The sequence below is a fragment of the Callospermophilus lateralis genome, chromosome 8 (assembly GCF_048772815.1).
Source record: "Callospermophilus lateralis isolate mCalLat2 chromosome 8, mCalLat2.hap1, whole genome shotgun sequence".
Taxonomy (NCBI): Eukaryota; Metazoa; Chordata; class Mammalia; order Rodentia; family Sciuridae; genus Callospermophilus; species Callospermophilus lateralis.
Window position 1 is genome coordinate 38,005,202 of NC_135312.1, and position 18,590 is coordinate 38,023,791.

The 18,590-nt window shown below is 35.2% G+C and overlaps 1 protein-coding gene across 6 annotated transcripts in view; it reads right to left on the reverse strand.

Moving 5' to 3' along the window:
• The window catches only part of Fryl (FRY like transcription coactivator), a 229,476-nt gene that overhangs the window by 158,546 nt on the left and 52,340 nt on the right, over positions 1-18,590 (reverse strand). For 4 of the 6 annotated variants that reach the window (XM_076864897.1, XM_076864896.2, XM_076864898.1 and 1 more), the window contains exon 1: positions 10,843-11,086. In XM_076864897.1, coding sequence (XP_076721012.1) covers positions 10,843-11,044 — 202 coding nt within the window. In that variant the 5' untranslated portion in view covers positions 11,045-11,086. Of the gene's footprint in view, positions 1-10,842; positions 11,087-13,807; positions 13,942-18,590 lie in introns of those variants that run through there. The other 2 variants (XM_076864900.1, XM_076864899.1) reach the window with 2 other exon arrangements.

An 18,590-nucleotide genomic window follows, 5' to 3' on the forward strand; every position in this document is an offset into this window, starting at 1 on the left:
TTTGAAGATAATAATAAAAATCCAGATCTTAAGACTTTTAGAAAACCTCCTGGTTACTAAATTTGTATTTTTATAACATACAACACACATATTTATTGTCCAAAGAAGCTAGGTTAGTATTACCATACATTTACTATCAATATAAGTAATACACATGTTTTGGGCAGTAAAGGATATCTGCAATGTAATTGACCAATCCTACTGAGAAAGAACAAATAAAATTCTATGAACCATGAAGGTGAATGTTGAATTTACTATCCACAGTAGGACTTTCTGAGAACAAAGAGGACACCATTAGCACCTGTGCCAGAACAGGGCGGAGCACTGCAGCGACCCAGGGCCTTTGGAGACCTAAGGCAGCCTCATCCAGGAGGTGCTCTTGGAAAAGCCAGGGCTCAATACCCGGGCCAGCACTCACCTTCCATACTTCCCCTACATTATTGGTAGCATACTCCATTTTCAACCAACTGGAGGTCTTCATCACCAGAGTCACCTTTGATATCACTCTTGGTTTAAAACAACCAGGTATATCAGGAAGATTATAATATAACATAAAACAAAGAATCTAAACCGGGAAAGGAAGAGCCACCAAACTGCAGAGGCAATCTATTAAAGAGACAGAGGAAGTAGATAGAGTACTATTAGGGTTAAAAAGAAAAGATGAAGAGACTGTTCAGTACCAACAAACAGGCAAGCCCAAAACAAGAAAAAAATGTTCGTTTATGGCCAGCTTTAAATCACAGCATACACTATTAAAAGTAATTTGAAGAGCTTAACTTTGTAAGCTTAATACTCTTCAATGCCCCACTTCTAAACTTTGCACATCAATAATTAATTTTTTGCTGGATGCAATGGCATACACCTGTAATCTCAGGGACTTGGGAAGCTGAGGCAGGAAGACTGTGAGTTCAAGGCAGCCTCAGCAACTTAGTGAGGCCCTAAGCAACTAAGTGAGACCCTGTCTCAAAATAAAATATAAAAACGGACTGGAGATGTAGCTCAGTGGTTAAGCACCCCTGGGCTCAATCCCTGATATACCCCCCCCCAAAGAAAACTAATCCATTTTTTGATAGAATTCCCCCAGGCAATTCTTAAGCACATTAATGTTTAAGAAGAAATATCTCAAAATATACTAATACAGAAAGAGCATTATCTTGCTTATCTCATCTCTAGTGCACCTGAATCTAGTTAAAAATAGAGAATGGAAAAAATTTGGAAGCCTAACAAATAAAGAGAATTCTTTTGTATTCCTTACAAAGAACTTTTCCAAGTTTTTTTTTTTTAAAGTTTCTTCTTCAAGTAAACTATAAATATGTAGCATTTCTTACACTTTCTTTTAAGGATAGTGTAAGAAAGAGGACTTAGCCTAAACTTAAATCACTCTTTAGAAACAAAAATCCATCAAAAGTCTAAGAATTTAGATAAGGCACTTACAATTTACATTTGTAATAATTTAAACTCTTTTGAACTACTGCTTATCTTTAATAGTTTAAATAATCCAGTGATTGATTATAGATGAATGAACTGATCCTCATCTTGACCACTATCTAGCTACAAAGGACCACCTAAAATTGTTTAGGTACCTTATAAATTAGCTAACTTTTTTTAAACAAAGAAATAACTAGGCTCAATAAATTTTATGATTAAAAAATGATAAACTATATATTCTATCCACATATATGGTAGATGGGAGCAAGACGGAACTATAGCTTAGATAATGATTTCTACTGTGGAAAGAGCCATTTAAAAAATGATTAATAAAAGCATCCTCTTTAGAACTCCACTCCAGGAGACTGAGGTTATAAAGGAAATGTGCTAAGCCAACTGTTGTTATCATTAAAGAATAAACCATCTGGCCTTCCAAAACATTTATAGGAGGGGGGGGTATTTATTTTTTAACTGGAGAGATGTTACAATCACCTTCTAAATTTTATAAGACAAATGAGGCCCTGGGAAGATAAATGATACAGTTGGATCTCAATTCAAATTAATCTTTATCAAATACCTACTACAGGTAAAACACTTTTCCAAGAGTTAGAGGGAAAAAAATACAATATTGGACCTTTTCTTCAATACTTCTGTTCTTTATTACTGAGGTAAGTTTTCTGTATATAGCGCTCTGATGTTAGCAATATTCTTTTTTATATTCCATCTTAGGTCTTGGAAAACTTTGTCCTCTAGGCCAAACTCAGCCTATGGCCTGTTTTGCAAATCAAGTCATATTTGGACACAGTCAAGCACATTCTTTCATGAATCATCTATGGTTGCTTTTGCTATCTAAAGCTAGAGCTAGAGCTAAGTACTGTGATAGAGACTTATAGCCTAGAAGCCTAAAATATTTACCATCCAGAGCTTCATAGAAAAAGTTTATACTGACGTTGTTCCAGGTCATCATTTGCTCAATTTGTGAGGCCTTTTTATTTCTTCTCCTTTTTTTTTTCTTTTGAAACTACTAGAAGGCTGGTTGTGCCCCACGAATCAATGCCCACTGAGCCATGTGTTGAATGGTTTTGAAGGCAAAGCCAGAGGGTTCCATATGGAGGCCAACAGCAGCTCTTACTAACAAGTAAAAACTTGCTCTTGTCACATAAACGACAAGAACGACAGGACAGAAGACTGGAACTTTTCTTCAACAAATATTTACTAAAAGCTTATTAACTATCTATACCTAGACTAATCTCTGAGACTACCCACATACTTCAGACCAACTTAGTCCTCAGAGAACTCACCAGCTGGTTAAAACAACAACAACAACAAAAAAAAAAAACCTTTTGTGTTTCATAGAATGACTGACACTAGAGGACAAGGAGTTGCAATCCTCACAGGGAAAATCAACTGGGGTAAAAGGTGAGAGGGAAACTGTTAACCCCAAAGATAGTCATACAAGAGACTTCTCCGCCTGCTGAATTCCAGTTTCAGGAAGTCACCAGAATTGGAAGCTATAACTATCTACAGTTGCCTCAACCCAAAGGCCATTATTTGTACCTGGGTGGAGTTAAACCTTGGACTTCACATCGCTTCCTGAATTCCCTTTATAGCACACTTTATTTTTGTTTAATCTTTCTAGTATATTCTTTTAGTTACATTTTAAACTTAATTTTACTCATCTTAACCTATATTAATGTTCTTCTAGCTATATCTTTAGCACCCTTTCTTCTTTTTTTTTTTTTCTTTTGACAAGGGGTCTCACTGTGTTGCCCATGTTAGCCTCAATTTGTGGGCTGAAGCAATCCTGCTGCCTGAGCTGCCTGAGCAGGACTACAGGAGTGAGCCACCACACCTGGCAAGTATTTCCTGGCATGGATATTTTTATTGTCTTATTCAACTTCTTATACTTTTACTGTATTTTTTTCAGAATGTTCTAACTAATATTGGTTTATTTAATATTTATATTTTGCTCCCATTTAAAATTATTTTACCTTAAATTCAGTATTTTTTTTAGATTTAAATCTTTTTTTAAAAATCTTTATTTTGTTTATTTATTTTTATGTGGGGCTGAGGATCAAACCCAGGGCCTCACATGTGCAGAGGCAAGCACTCTGCCACTGAACCACAACTCTAGTGCTTACCTTAAATTCAGTATTTCCTTCTTTTTTGCTTCTTAGGTAAGGAAGAAGCAGAGGTGACCATCAAAACAGCCATTTACCAGGAAGGTATGGTTACTGAGCCTCAGAGTGGAGTGGGATCCTAGATAACATTTGCCCCACGCAAGAGGTTCTGGGTAGAAGCAGAAGGATTCATCAGGGAGGAGATCTGGAGCAGAAGCTAAAGAGCAACTGATGTAAGGAACTGTAATACAACCATGCGTTGCTTAACCTCAGGGACACATTGTGAGAAACATGTTGTTAGGTGATTTTGTCCTTAGGCAAACATCACAGAATCACATTATACAAATCAAGACGGCTGTGACATCATTAGGTGATATGATCTTATGGGACCACCGCCATTTGTGCAGTCACCCATTAACCACAATATTGTCAAGTGGTACATGAAGGTATTTTAACAGCCAGTGTCACCACGCCAGACAACACTGGTTAAACACAAGATCTGGGACTCAGAAATGACAAAGTAAATGGGACAGAGAACCTATAACAGGTCCCTTCAAATGGGAAACAACTCCATCTTTACCTCCATTAAGGTCTTTTTAAAAGCCAAATAAATAAAAGACCCTGTTTCTGACTCCAACCATAACTAACTGCCTCAATTTTTAAAAGATATATAACAAGTAAACCTGAAAAGACAATCTAAAAAGAAGCTTTTTTTAAGAGTAGGCTAACTACAAAAACAGCCAAGAGAAACTACTAAAGTAATACTGCTGCACTAACTGAAAACTTTTCTATCTGAATCATACAATCATTTGACAGTAGCTATTTTGAAGGGAATACATCATGAACAGGGAAGGAAGTACAAGGAAGGGCCCAGCTATTCAAGCCCCATGAACTCCCATATATGCTGCATAATAAAAATTTTGGAAGTAGGCACAAGAAAAGACCTAGATTCAAATTCATAGAATGTTGTCTATGATGGAATGCTCTAAGGTTTTCATTGTTGTTGTTGTTGCTTGTTTGTTTGTTTTGCAGTGGGGAGGATACTGGAGATTGAACTCAGGGACTATACCACTGAGCTACAATCCCCAGTCCTTTTTATTTTTAATTTGAGACAAGGTCTCATTAAACTGCTTAGGATGTTGCTAAATTGCTAAGACTAGTCTTGAACTTGCAATCCTCCCATCGCAACCTCCTAAGTCGCTGGGTTTACAGGTATGTGCAACTGCACCCAGGTCTAGGATAAATTTTTAATTAAAGTCATTCTTCTTTCTGTAAATCAAGAACCCAAATGTTTTATAGTTAATTTCAGCCCCAATTTCTCAAACAATGGGTCCATTTTGTTATCATTTTTTATAACCTTAAAAACAATGCTGGGAAGAAGATATTATTATACTTGATAGGTGATATTGACCAGCCTAAAGAGATTGAGCAGGCTGTTCCAGATATACAGCAACCAGTCACAGGTGGAGCTCATCTTGTCCTGGACTGAAGTCCCACTCTGTTCAGTTTCTCAGTACTTCACTGTCATTCATTCCCCCATCACACCTGTGGGTCTTCCCAATATTCCTCCTTTATCATGAGAATTCTCACTAGATCCAGAGAATGCATGAATACAACCACCTGGCAAGGCTTCACCTGTATCTACCAGTGACTTAAGGCCTGAGAAGTACCCCAGAGATCTTCTTTTAATGAAACCTGTTTCACGTTGTGACCCTGAAAGCCCAACACATCCGAGTCCCATTTGTATGAGCAAGAAGAACTCTTTCACACATTTACACAGTGAGGATACAGTACCATCTGGTTGGGCTCAAAGCTCCAGAGCAGACTGGTGGTCATTATATGGATCTCAGGTTCTGCTTTGACATTGCCCTAACCAACAACCTTTCTACCACATCAGAATTCAAACACTTCTCCATCTCCTTCAGTTTGCCAACACCATGAGCATCTCAAGTGTTAGAAGGAGCCCTCATCTCAATTTTCTCCCAAGGACTCTCTACACTCCCTGTTAATAGACTGGTCTTCAATGAAGATTTAAGTCACTCTTTACCCATTTGGTCATCTTCTAAAAAGAAAATGGCCTGCCATGCTCTTCCTGTTTGATACCCAATATCAGGGGTATCAAATAAAAAAAACTTGTTATTCTGGATCTAGATGATTTAACCACTGAAAGCAATAGTTCTGCAGAAACAAAACTGAAAAGACCACTTGTTACGAAAATCTATTTAGTAACTGAGTATTCTCCTTTAATTAATAGTCAAATATAGATAGCAGTTTTTAAAATACAATAAAAAGGGGTTGGGGTTGTGGCTCAGTGGTAGAGTGCTCGCCTAGCATGCACGAGGCACTGGGTTCAATCCTCAGCACCACATAAATGTAAAATAAAGATATTGTGTCCACCCAAAGCTAAAAAATAAACATATAAAAAAAGTAAAATAAAATAAAGTACAATAAAAAGGCATTGGGAGGTTTCAAACAAGTTCTACATTTTGATTCCTCCCTGGAATTAAAAGGTTTTTTTCCTATTGAAATATGTTTTTTATATAAAATGAAAGTAACCAAAAATATGTTCTTTAAGAAAACTACAGATATACCAGACTTTTAAAAAAGATAAAGATTCAAAAGCATCAAACAACACTGCAATGAGATAGAACAGGAAAAAACTCAAATAATTTCCTTAGGCCTCCATGAATTTCCAAAATCTTAGATAATAATTTGTGTCGCAGGGTTGTCTAAGAAGATTTAGGTGGGTAATATCCAGACATTTACCCAGTATTTATTGCATAACTATTATGTCCCAAGCCCTGGAACACATCAAGCAAAGCAATTCCATGCTCAGCTTCCATTCTAATTTGACCAGGGAAAAGGAACAGATATGTGCTCAATAGGTAGACAAATGAAATAATTTCACTTCTTGGTAAAATAAAACAAGATAACAATATCTAGACTATATAAGGTGCTTATGTTTCTTCCATTTCTAATGTTGATATATACTTTATCACTGGCTCTGCTCTTGGTGGACTATAAGAGTCAATGTTATATTTTTATCACATTAACACTTATGCTTGACTCCAATGAATAAAAACAAAATTAAGATTGATTCTATCAGAATAAAAATAACCCTATTCTGGAGATATAAGAATTCTGCAGCTGTCACAACAGAAGTCTGCAGAAACACACACTGACTGATTTTTAGGCTCTGACTCTACCTATCATTCACTGTTCTTCAACAATCAGAAACATAGCAACACATTCTGAAATCAGTAAAGGGCATTTTCTTCCTACCAAATATTAAGTCTGAAAATAAAAACTATTTGTTCCAATTCTAATAATTCTTACCAATTAAATCCCTTTTTCTGTTGTCTCGTTTGTGGTGCTGTGTATCAAACCCAGGCCTCGTGCACACTAGGCAAGCCCTCTACCACTGAGTTACACTTCCAGCCCCTGAAATCAATCTTTGATCGAACAATTAGGACTCCACACAAAAACTATAAGTTTAAGTCTCTTGTGAATAAGATAAGGTTACAGCACATGCTATGTGATTATTCTGACACCCTTTTCTTATTAAGGAAGTAGGTATGGCAGATAAATGATTTACTTCTTTAACAATATTGCAATATTATACCCTATATACAGTAGGGTGCTTTTAGTCTAAAGTCCAACTCTTGGCTAACCATTTAATTTAAAAGCTCCATTCAAGTAGGAATCAGAAGAAAAGGATCAAGAGGTCCATTAAGGTTTTATTTTAACATCAAATATAAAATTCATGTTTAATTCACAGCCCTTGGATAAAGTACCATGGCATCGTCCTTTGAGATGGATTTGCTGATTATACCATTGTCTTCCTTGCCTAAAACCAAACCCACATACATCAACTATGATTTCAAGTTGCAGAAGGTATCCAAGGGCAAAATCCTTCCAATCTTGCACACACTTCACTGGCCTACATTTAATTCAAACACAAATTTATTTTAGGAGTTCTTCTTTATGGAATCTGACCAAAGCACACACTTTGCTTACACTAAAACAACTCAAAACAATCCTTTCTTTTTAATCTCATATTTTGCCAAATTATACAATATGTAATTAAGTTAAATAATCACAATACCAGGCATAACTGGCATAAACAGGTTAGATTAAAAATACAACCAACTCTCAGGAAGCCCACAGCTTGGCCTGTTGGGAGCAGAAATGGTGGCAAGGGAATTCAACAGTCTGCAGCAAGCATTTGCTAATCTGTTTTTCCAGAGAAAACCAATGATATTGGTAAACCCAGTGAAGTGTTTGAGAATGTCCATAAAAATGTTTAAATATTAGGCTACTTGACATTTAAAGAAAGTTCAAAAATGAAAACATTTCTCAAAAGCAAAGGAAAAAAAGTTCTTCCAAATATTGACCCACTGAAAATACATCAATTCTACATATATTTTTGTTAAAGAAATCACAATTGACCATAAACAATTTTACAGTTAAAAATATATGGTGGGTTTCTATGTTTTCTAAGCTGGACTTATACTCAAATGATCCTCTCACAAAAGTATAATTGTCCATCCATCGTACGATCTTATCTAATATGCCTTAGAAAAATCTTTTAAAATATGGAACAATTGAAGAAGTTGGAAACAAACTGATTCCAGTACAAAGGTATGAGATTACACGCCAGTTTTTCTCTAAAATAGCTTCCTTCGTTTTTTCTTTTGCATTGTTCACCTGAAATCCCTCCACAATCTTAATGTCTCCTTTCATTAAATGAACAAAACTAGAACACCCCTTAAGTGAGCTAAACCAGTTATATTTTCACCCTAGCTAAACCACTACATTTTCTCTATCCCAGAACCACCAGTACTTACAAGTTCCTGCATCTCAGCATAAGTGAACCTTCTTGTTTATGGGGGATCCATGTAGGTTCTATTCTATTTGATACATATTTAGTATCAAATATTGAGATTTGACAGAAGGACTGTCATCAGTAAACTAAAATTTAAGGACCAGACCTTTATTCTTTTCATGGCAGGGGGTGGGGATGGCAGGGATTGAAATCAAGGGTACTCAACCACTGAGCCACATCCCAGCCCTATTTTGTATTTTATTTAGAGACAGGGTCTCACTGAGTTGCTTAGTGCCTCACTTTTGCTGATGCCGGCTTTGAACTCGTGATCCTCCTGTCTCAGCCTCCCAAGCTGCTGGGATTACAGATGTGTGCCATCAAGCCTGGCTTGGAACAGACATTTTAAAACCAAACCTTTGTATATAAATCACCCAAGAAATTCTTTAACTTTCAGAGTCATTCCCAAATTTGAATTTTACTTTTGAAGAAACAAAAATTGGGCAAGGGTACTCCACAAAGTACCTGCAGCCTCAGAAATTTCGAGAGACAGGAAATTCTTCAGTATTCCATTATTTTGCTTAGTTTTGACCATGATTTCTAAAAGAACATATGTTATGAAAAAATGGTAATCACCAAATTGAACCCTTATTTACAAATTAATATAAATTACAAAATCTAACTATGCTTGGTAACATGTATGCTTTATTCCAAAGAGTGTAAGATAGTTTTTAAAAATACCAGATCAAGTTCAGATATAAAAGGAGCCACATAAATGGCATATTACATTTAAACAAAGTCCAATCATATAGGCTGTGTTATAACAGCAGTGTTGTTGTTATACAAAAGCTAATGATTCAAGACTGAAAGTGAAAGGAAAAGTAACTCTTTAATAACTTTGTAACTGTACATATTAATACATTCATATTTTTGCTTACACACATATACACTGTTGAACACAAAACTCTGCTTACCGATTCATAGACTTTAATTGAAATTTAAGGGATACCAACCCATCTATGGCCTCACCTCCATTTCACCCACCCAGGTGAAGATGACTTTTAATAGAAATACATTGTAGAAAGCAATATATATTTATTTATAAAACTTAAAAACTCCTTCATTCTTTTACATAATTGATATTTTCAATGCAGAAACTGTGGTTTGTACTACAGACAGCTCCTTTTAAACTGCCACAAAACAGTGTTAGGGAGAATATAAAGTAATAGGGACTCTCATATCCTGTCCTGAAGAGGCTAATCTGAGAAACGTTTTAAAAGTAACATAGCATCTTCTATCCAAATTTTAAAGGAGCATAGAAATTTATACTAAGAAGCAATCATCTAAAGGTATAAAATGATACATAATTGAGTAATAATTACATAATTATTTTAATAGCTAAAATTTAGTCATTCTAAATGTTCATGAATGAAAGAGTAGCTGGACAAATCGTTGTGTCACACAATGGAACACACTTCAAATAAGACAGAAAGATGTTTATGATGTACTAACTGAAAAAAAGAATGTATCAGAACCATTTGGACAATAAATCTCATTTAGATTCTACTGGTAAAAATATGTATATGCATGTTTAAAATATGTGCATATTTAAACTGTGCATTTTTAAATATGCATAGAAAACAGCTATAAGATATATCAAACTTGCAGATGGTTTACAGAAACCCTCTTCTAATAAATATTACATTAATTTATAAAAATAGCTATTTACTCCCTAAAATATAAAAGTTCACAAGAATATTTTAAATTATTTATTAAATATTTTATATTATTATTTATTAAAATTGTTTATGCAAACAATTTTAATCAGAAATTTTAAAACAAAATAATTTTTCCATTTGTTAGTTACTATGTGCAGAATTGATTTTTGTAACAAAAGTGCTACAATACAAAGTAATCATCTTACATTCAAAGACTTCCCCCCAACCCAGGGCTGGGAATGAAACCCAGGCCCTTGTTCATGCTACACAAGTGCTCTACCACCGAGTTACAACACTTGCCCCTAAAAAATTGTAATACTCACACCAAATATTCACTGTTTTTAAGACTAAACAGTGGGACCTACTTTTTAAACAAAATTTAAGTTGTTTCTATGATGATAGATAAAAACTCAGTGTCTTAGTTTTTTACTTACATATCCTAAAGGTTTTAACAATAATATTTTAAAATATATCACCATCAAAATATTTTCCAAAGATCAAAACTGTCAACTTTATTAATGGTTTTATCTTAATTTTTTATAGCATAAAAACATCTCCCTCTAAACTCAAAGCAAAAATTTCAATATTAAAAAATTTAGGCCAACTATATAGCTACTTTATTAAACATTTTTAATGTTTAAACATGATTTTTCAAATAAAGATTCAGGATCACTAGAATTCATACTTGTAAAATAATTTTACTTTCCTAAAATCCTTTTTTGAGAGGATAGAAAGCAGTGCATCTTTACTTTACCTAGTTGCTGATGTTGGTATCCTTCATAATGACTGTGACAGAAATTGCTCCCATCTTGCTCCTCTACTGTCTTCTCTGATGAAAGTGAACTGAGACGTCTCATCTTTAGTAATTTTGGGGAACTTTCCTGAATGCTATCTGTAGTATCCAAAACCATGTCTCCAGAAAGAATGGGAGGAACAACTCTCTTTAAAAAATCCATTTTAAGCTTTTTCTACATTACTAGACCCTGTCACAGGCACACAGAAAAGGTGCCTATATACTTCCTTGATGAGAAGTTAAGTGACACAATTTGTGTCAAAGAGCAAAGAAATGTCATGTGAATTTAGGCGGTGCTAAAACTCAGCAGGTCAACTGCCAGCTGTTGGGAAGCTGATTTTTAGGACATTGACTGTTCATGCTGATAACAAACCAAACAGACTATATACACATACTTGTGTGATGGGTGTTAACAGCAATACTGAGACCATAAAGTATTTCATATCTATCCATTTTAACATTTAGACTTCACTAGGATAATGTAAAGACAAATTTACTTTGGTCTGACGTGTGTCTTTTACACTTCAATAGTTACTTGCATTAAAAACATATAATCCTTATCATTGTAAAAATTCAGTTATAGACCTTGGGAACAACAACTTCCACAATACATGAAAAGGAATCACTGACAACTTCACAGTGTATTGTGAAAATTCTGATGTACTTTTAAATGCACACTCAAAAAAGACTTTCCTTATTAAGATCAAATCGACTTATCAGTTGTAGTAGTAGAAATTCTGGCATGAATTACCAAAATTTAGCTCATAATTTCAAACAGATGGCTCCAAGAACATAAATTTGAATAATTTGAAATATAAATATTTAAAATCAATAAACACAGTAACCAGTAACATATATTTTCAAAATAATTGAGCACTCTACTTAATATTTTAAAATAGCGAAAGTAGCTCATCCTACTGCCTTAATGGAACCCAGAACTATGACAAAAGAGACCAGTGAAAAGGTGCCTGTAAAAGACTTTGAAAACTTAAAGTCAATATCTGTTTCTATCCCTTCCTTTGCCTGCCCTCTGGTGGGGGTGCCAAGCGAACAAGAAGGAAATAAAGAAACAAAGGGAATTGAGAAGGAAGGAAATCCCTAAGTAATCACATTTGTAACTTCGAAAGACACACATTTTAATGATAACTTGAAAAATCAGATTCACTTAGTGAAAACACTTCACAGTCTCATTCTTCCAATACACATGAAGTATTTACATCATATTTCTAAAGATGAAGCAAAAATGATCTCTAGGGGTATTGGGGAAAATGGTTGTAATAGAAAAACAAGTCAATGTCTGGTTCTGAATTACTTAATCTTTCATCCTATCTTCTACCACATTACTTATGAGGTTGACTATTCCTTACTTTATTCACTCAAAAGATGTTATCTGAAGTTCATTTATAATCAAGTATCAAAACAATAGGCAGTCTCAGACGATATTTAAAAGATTAATGCAAATTCTGCAGAGGTAAAAAACAAGGAAATCAACTAAAAGAAATTTCTCACCCTAAAGCAGAGGACTCTTACAAGGGAAAAAACACTAAACTTTTAAAAAATGCTTGCTTCTAAGAAGCACATTCTCTTAACCCCTGAGCCTAGAAGGATCACAATTAATATCCAATCAACCCATTTTCCAAAAGGTGGAAAAAAACTGGTGGGAACCACAAACTGTGTTTTACTGCTCCTGAAAGTTATCCCTGTGTTTCCAAACACTCACTTGCTCCATCTTTCTCTCTCTGAACATGGCCTCATGTTCCATATAGCATCAGTCTGTTGTTTGCCTGAGGTCCTGTGCAGGTCTTATCTACAGAGCCCAGAAACACAGTGGTATACAACACACGTTAATCACAGAGGGGAAGCCACCTTGGTGCTGTTCATGATACACAGCACAACCAGCTGTGTAGCTGTGAACCTCAATGTTCTCAACGGCACTTTCAACTGCTGAAAGGAAGGGGTTGAGGTAAAGGGGAAAGCATAAGGTGTTATACAACAGACCACACACTTTTATTCGACTTTCCTCACTCAACAAATACTTGCTATGCAACTTTTATAATGATCTGTGCAAGATAACCACGGCACTGAGACACATGTCCATCTCCAAGAAGGAAAACCAAGTCTTCCAGCTATAATACTGCCTGTAGGGTCGGCCCAAACTTAGTTGAGCCTTCACTGGAGTTCTGTTTCCTCTGTCCAATCTGCTTCCTATCTCACCCACCTCTCCATAGGTGTCAAATCCTAATAAACATCCTGCAAGCTACACTCTTTTTTAGCACCAGCTTCCTAAGAACCCACCCTGAGATGTGGAGTCAGGGAGAAAGCAGGACATTCCAGTACAACACTGTACCTGCTGCTGCTGAATCTCTGAGGAGAAAATGACATGAAATCTAATTTATGGTTGCTATTTCAAAGCATGCTAGGTAATTATCATAACTTTGAACTTGCTGTGGATCTGATGTTGAATGTCCCCCAAAGATCCCTGTATTAAAGGACTGGCCCCAACTTGGGCACTATTGGGAAGTGGTAGAGCGTTTGAGAAGTGGAGCCTCATGGAAGGAAGCCATTGGGCGTTTGTTCCTGAAAGGGATTGTGGGACTCCAGTCCCCTCCTCTCCTGCTTCCACATCATGAAATGAGTAGTTTGACTCCACCACACACTCCCACCATATGTTGCCACACAACAGGCCCAAAACAATGGGGCCAATCGTTCATAGATAGAACTTCCAGAATTCTGAGCCAAAACAAACCTTTTCTCTTAATAAATCAATTATCTCACATATTTCATTAGAGTGATAGAAACCAGACTAACACAAGTTTCAAGGGGATCAAGGAATTATAATTGAAACTGGAAGCCACAATACAACATTCAAAAACCTTTTTAGACCTTAGTCACTATTTAGCCTTTAGAATATTTAGTATAATCTTACCGTCTGTGTCACTGAAGACAGTAATTTCTTGGTGGTAATGTGGATCATCTAATTCTGACTGTGTGACTTGAGCAGTTTTGAGAATGAAGCATTTAGATGTGAATCATCCAAGACTTAAATGAATGGCTTCAGCTCTAAAGAAAAACAAAACACCATATTTACACATCAGCTATGTTTGTAATAAGTGCATATTTGTGTTAGTCTTATGCATTCTTTTGTGTTAGTTACCTGGTGCTGCAGTCATCCTCATTCAATAACACGGCATTACATTTTCTCTCAGTTCTTACTATGAAAAATTCCAAACTAATGCAAAATTATTCACTGGTATCATGAACCCTAGTTCCAGCTTCAACAATTAACTCAGAATATCATGTTTCATTTATATCTTTATTTATCTTTTCATACCACACACTCTGGATTATCCCAAAGCAAATTTCAGACACATGTAGAAAATTCAGTATGTATCAAAAATAAAGATTTACTTTTTAAACATAAGCCAATCCCATTTTAATACCTACAGTATATTAATAATTATTATTTTATAACATCAACTACCAGTCAGTGGTTAAATTTTCCCAAATATCTTTCACTCATCCTTAGCCTCCCCACTGGTGACTGAACCCAGTGATGCTCTCTACCATTGAGGTAGATCCTCAGCCCTTTGTATTTTTGATTTTGAGGCAGGATCTTGCTAAGTGACCCAGGCTGACCTCAAACTTGTGATACTCTTGACTCAGCCTCCGAGTCACACCAGTCTTATAAATGACTTTCAAATAGTTTCTAACCCAAATCTAAAGGAAACCCATACAGGCAATGGTAACTGTCTCCCTTCAATCTCTTCTATAGTTTTCTTCCTCCCTTTTTTCTTTGTACTTAAGTAATGCTTACTAGCTAATGATTGAATCCATGTACCAATGCCTTAATTCAGTAACATTTTAACATTGTTATTATTCTATTCACTAAAATAAATATAGATTTGCAGAAAAAAAAAACACTGTTCATACACACACACACACACACACACACACACACACACACACACCAAGTCCACTATTTATCCCATTTACAGATAAAGGTTGGGATGTACATTTTTCAAAGTCTATAATCATAGTAACTCTGAGGGGATCATGTACTGTGAACTACTATACAGACCTGCAACTATTTTAATGGCTATTAAGAATAAAACCAATGGAATTGTTCTTTACAATTTATAAAGATTCACATGTATTCATGCACATTCATGTTTCACTACCATTTTACTACCATTAAAGGTCTCGACATTTTTCAATAGTTAAGTAAGACTCAAAGTAGTCTTTATTTACTTATTTATATAGTACTGAGTATTGAACCCAGAGGCACTCTACCACTGAACTACTCCTCCAGCCCTTTTTAATTTGAGACAGGGACTTCCTATATTGAGGCTGGCCTGTAACTTGTGATCCTCCTGCCTCAGCCTCTTGTGTTGCTGGGATTACAGTCAGGTGCTATCATGCCTGGCTGAAGACTGATTTTTTTTTTTTTTTTTTTTTTTTTGCAGTAATGGGTATGAAACCCAGAGTCTCTCACATGCTAGGCAAGTGCTCTTCAACTGAGCTACAGCATCAGCCTCAAAGAACCCTCATTTAAAATCATAACCAGTCTCGTCTCTTTTATTTGTAACAGAAGGAGTTAGCTCTCTGAAATATTAACTTTGTACTTAAAATTCTTAATCTGAAATTCATTCAGTCCAGTTATAAAAATGTAATATAGCCTGTGTACCCAGAGGATTGGACAACTAATCATGACTAAGGTCAAATTTTCAAAGCCAAAAATCTGGTGAACATAGCAAAACATAAATTCATTTGCACTTGCATTACAGTTGTACATAATGGTGGGCTCAGTATTACATGATTCTACATGCACACAATATAACAATATAATTTGGCCAATATCATTCTCCAGCACTTTCCCCTTCTCTCCTGCTTCTGGACCCCGGTCCCTTTCCTCTATTCTACTGATCTCCCTTTGATTTTCATGAGATCCCCAACCCCAACTTTCTTTTCCTTTTTCCTAACTTCCACATATGAGAGAAAACATATGACGCTTGACTTTCTGAATCTGGCTTATTTCACTTAACATAATGGACTCTAGTTCTATCCATTTTCTTGTAAATGATAATTTCATTTTTCTTAATGGTTAAATAAAACTCCATTGTGTACATATACCATATATTTTCTTTATCCATGTATCTGTTGATGGACACCTAGACTGGTTCCATAGTTTGCTACTGTGAACTGTGCTGCTATAAATAGGGGTGTGCATGTATCACTATAGTATGATGACTTTAATTCTGTAGAATAAATACCAAGTAGTGGTATAGCTGGATCAAATAGTAGTTCCATGATTAGTCTTTTTTTTTGTGGGGGGGGTACTGGGGATTGAACTCAGGGGCACTCAACCACTGAGCCACATCCCCAGCTCTATTTTGTATTTTATTTGAAGACAGGTCTCACTGAGTTGTTTACCACCTCACCATTGCTGAGACTAGCTTTAAACTCACAATCCTCCTACCTCTGCCTCCTAAACCACTGGGATTATAGGCATGAGCCATTACGCCAGCCATACCTAGTCTTTTGAGGAACCTCCATACAGATTTCCATAGTGATTATACCAAAAATTTACAATTAACACAACCAACAATATAAAAGTGTTTCTTTTTCTCTACATCCTCTCAGAATTTTTCAATATTTCTTCAGTAGACAGGCAGACTTCCTATTTTCAGCTTTTAAAAAAATAAATGTCTTTTGGTTACACTTTGAAGAGTTTTTATTTGTTTTGAGGGCTGTTTGGTTTGGTTGGTTGGCTTGGGACAGCTTTCTTGCATATCAATCACTTTTTCATCTTGTCTACATACACATTATTTAACAAGGAATTTTCATTTCACTTGACTGATTTGGAGAACATTTTATCTAAAAGAAAAATAATTGTTACCATCACTTTTATAATATTACTTTCGAGATAGTGAAGGTCAGAGAGGTTAGGTTAACTGTATGTGGTCTGCTGTTTACATGATCAAATGCTGTGATTTCTAATTTAAGAAAAAGGTCAAATAAACAAGGAGGTCAGCTGGTATTTGACAATACTAAAAAGAAGATTGTAAATAGCCAAATAACGGATGATTTGAAGGGCAAGACTTTTCACCTGCAGTGGGAATACAAATCTAGACACTTCCATGTGCAATAAAAATAAAGAACAGCAGCTCAGCTCTGGTGCCTGGAAGAACCTAAGGGCAAATAAGGCCCTCTAGGGACAGCCTTGCTTCACTTTAGTCCAAAAAGTGTAAAAGAGAAAGTTGAATGGGTATTCAGGTAATACATTAACTTCATTTCCTTTTTGAAAAGAATTTTTTAAACAACAATAATGCTGCAAATTTAATTATCTTAATTTTTCTAAGACATCTGATTCCATGAACTTCTGATATAACAGAGTACATAATAACTGAAGAAGCACCAAAAGTTAAGAGTGAATGAATTTCAGTGATGTTCATTAAAGTGTTCTTGATACCTGTCTATATGCTTGGAATACTTCATAATTAGAAGAGGAAAGCAAGGAAGTTCTGGTGCCTAGCACAACATAGATTTGAGCTCAGCAATAAAGAATGACTCAATTATTATGTAATTAATACAAAGTCAACTTCTTAAAGGGCTGGAATCCCTGCTCAGAGTTTTTAGGCAAAGGCTATCAGGAATGGTACCATTCCTGTAGCATGTCACAGAAAGGACTACCCCACTGGGTAAGAAGACAAGGGAAAATTACATCAAAGATTCCAGCTCGAAGCTCTAAATTTGACTTCAAATGTATTTTGTATTATACTTTCAATACCAGAATATGTGGTGACCTAAAAATTCATCATATTTTCAACCACAGAGAGAAACTACACTGCAAGACATGACATCTATAAAGGCCAATTCCTGCTCTTCTTTTAAATTAATGTGGGACTCTTGGGAGGCCTTTTAAAATGATGCAGAAAAGTAAGATGATGTAAATATTCTGACAGCCTTTGAGAGTAAGGATGCTATAGTTTTCATATGCATTTAAAATAATCAGTGCTCCTATATAATATCAAAATAATTATGGAAAACAGAAAAGACAGTAATTTTCTAATCTACCAAAGATTGTACAAAACAAGAAAAATCTACTCATGAATAATCAAGGATTGAAAATAAGTCATTATTCAAATATATTTTAAATGTGATTGGCAAAAATCATTAAATTAAATAATTCATGGTCATCCGTATAATTACCAAAGATCACCCATGATTCATAACAGTGGTAGTATCACACTTTAATCTTTAAACAATTCACTTTTTCTCTGATCATTTTAGAAAATATATAATCTTCGTAATCTTTTAACTTTTATAATTTTTAAACAGCTTTATATTTTTAAGCTTCTCTCAGCCATTCTTTTTAAGAAGTATGGAAACATACTAATGCAATCACAGATTACATGACCTGCTAAAAAAAATGCTGTATAATGATATTGAGCTAGAATAATTGGGCTTCACTGCAAAAAATCCAAATCTCCTGCTGATAAAGCAATGTTCTCTGCAGGTAAATTTGTCAACATTTTGTTGATTTCACACTTTGAGTCAGAACAGCACTTACTGTCATACAACTTGATCTAGGGAAACAACCAGCAAATTTTCCATTCACAATTTTAAGGGAAAGTTTTCCTTGAAGGTTTCATTACTGAATTAAATGAAAATAACACCAGAGTACAAATTTTCTTATATACTAGTGAATG